Source organism: Trichechus manatus, unplaced genomic scaffold (genome assembly GCF_000243295.1).
Source record: "Trichechus manatus latirostris isolate Lorelei unplaced genomic scaffold, TriManLat1.0 scaffold00066, whole genome shotgun sequence".
NCBI classification, from domain to species: domain Eukaryota; kingdom Metazoa; phylum Chordata; class Mammalia; order Sirenia; family Trichechidae; genus Trichechus; species Trichechus manatus.
Genome location: NW_004444002.1, coordinates 5,759,568 through 5,761,544, shown reverse-complemented (window position 1 = coordinate 5,761,544; position 1,977 = coordinate 5,759,568). Strand labels below are relative to the sequence as shown.

The following is a 1,977-nucleotide window of genomic DNA, read 5'->3' as shown; positions in this document are numbered from 1 at the left end:
CTGCCCAAGAAACAGAAGCGGCCGGCGGCGCGGCGCTCGCTGCTGCGCTACCTGAAGGGCCGCGAGGTGGGCGCCCGTGGCTGCGCCGGGCCCCGGGGCTTCGAGGGCGAGCTGCGCGCCTACGCGGTGCACAAGCTGCCCGCGCTGCTGATGGAGCGCGAGCTGGCGCTGGGCACTCTCAACAAGGTCTTCGCGTCGCAGTGGCTGAACGCCAGGCAGGTGGTGTGCGGCACCAAGTGCAACACGCTCTTTGTGGTGGACGTGCACTCGAGCCACATCACGCGAATCCCTCTGCTGAGGGACAGGGCACCGGTGCTGGCCCGGGACCAGCCGAGCTGCGGCATCCACGCCATCGAGCTGAATCCCTCCAAGACGCTGCTGGCCACGGGGGGCGAGAACCCCAACAGTCTGGCCGTCTACCAGCTGCCCACGCTCGACCCCGTGTGCCTGGGCGACCGCCATGGCCACAAGGACTGGATCTTCGCCATAGCCTGGATGAGCGACACCGTGGTCGCGAGCGGCTCCCGCGATGGCACCGTGGCGCTGTGGCGGGTGGACCCCGACATGTGCCATGGCAGCATCGCCTGGCACAACGACGTGGGGCTCCCCGTGTACGCCCACATCCGCCCGAAGAACATGGAGACCATCCCCAGGGCCAGCACCAGCCCCACCAACCGCAAGGTGCGGGCCCTGGCTTTCAGCAGCAAGAACGAGGAGCTGGGAGCTGTGTCCCTAGATGGCTACTTCCACCTGTGGAAGGCCCGGAGCACCCTGTGCAGGCTGCTGTCCGTCAGGCTGCCCTACTGCCGAGAGAACGTGTGCCTGACCTACTGCGACGAGTTGTCCCTGTATGCAGTGGGCTCCCAGTCCCATGTCTCCTTCCTCGATCTGCGCCAGTGCCAGCAGAACGTGCGGCCCCTGTGCTCCAGGGAGGGCGGCACGGGCGTGCGTTCGCTGAGCTTCTACCAGCACATCATCACCATAGGCACTGGCCATGGGTCCCTGCTCTTCTATGACATCCGCGCCCAGAAGTTCCTGGAGGAGAGGGCCTCGGCCAGCCCAGGCTCCTCTCCAGGGCCGAGAGGGAGGAAGCTCAAGCTCACCTCTGGGAGAGGCTGGCTCAACCACGACGACCTTTGGGTGAACTACTTCGGAGGCGTGGATGAGTTCCCCAATGCGCTCTACACCCACTGCTACAACTGGCCTGAGATGAAGCTCTTCGTGGCTGGGGGGCCTCTCCCTTCAGGCCTCCACGGGAACTACGCGGGCCTCTGGAGCTAAAGACGGCCGCCTAGGTATCCAAGTGCACGGATTTACTTTCCAGTTATGTCTTAGTTCTTCCTGCTGCGTTTGTGCTTTTAACTCTGTGGCTTTTTTTTTTTTTTTTCCAGGTGGAACACTACCAGTTTGCCTGTGTTTAGAGTATTCGACAGAGAGCAGAGAGAGATCGATCGATCTTTCTGGCAATCAAAAGTTGGCTTTAAGACTTTACTGCACCTTACCCAGCACCACCATCTTTTTGCCTTCTCACACAAAGACTCCTTAGTTGTGTTCCCTCTTTGAGTGATTCACATATGCTCTTTCTGTAGGGTGTTGCAGTCATGGTCCCCACTACAATTCAGTACTTTAGCTTCGTTTTGTTTACCACTATTTTAGTAGTATTTCAGGTCTTTTACACGCTTCAGATGTATGGTATTTGAGGAAAATGTGTGCTACAGAGTGTCTTATGGGCTCATCTGAGGAACTACCCATTGTTTATAGCCCTGCTTCAATTAGAAAATATATTTTAAGTCGGAGATTGCCAACATTTGGGACTCGTTTCATTTGGGTGTTGGGAACTCCATGTTTGTTGTTTGTATATCACTGGTGTTCAAAATGCTTTAAAATATGTTCTCTTAGTTAAATGGATATTTTACAATCTTGTTCATCTACAACTTTGATTATTCGGTAAAAATTTAGAATCCTCACTCCTGGGCC

General features: G+C 56.8%; 1 protein-coding gene across 1 annotated transcript; it reads left to right on the top strand.

Annotated features, from left to right (window-relative positions):
• Positions 1–6: 6 nt before the first annotated feature.
• LOC101347683 (DDB1- and CUL4-associated factor 12-like protein 2) lies at positions 7–1,444 on the top strand. Its single transcript, XM_004379596.2, has one exon. It carries the CDS (start codon positions 151–153, stop codon positions 1,279–1,281), a length of 1,131 nt encoding a protein of 376 aa, XP_004379653.1. The 5' UTR covers positions 7–150; the 3' UTR covers positions 1,282–1,444.
• Positions 1,445–1,977: the final 533 nt, after the last annotated feature.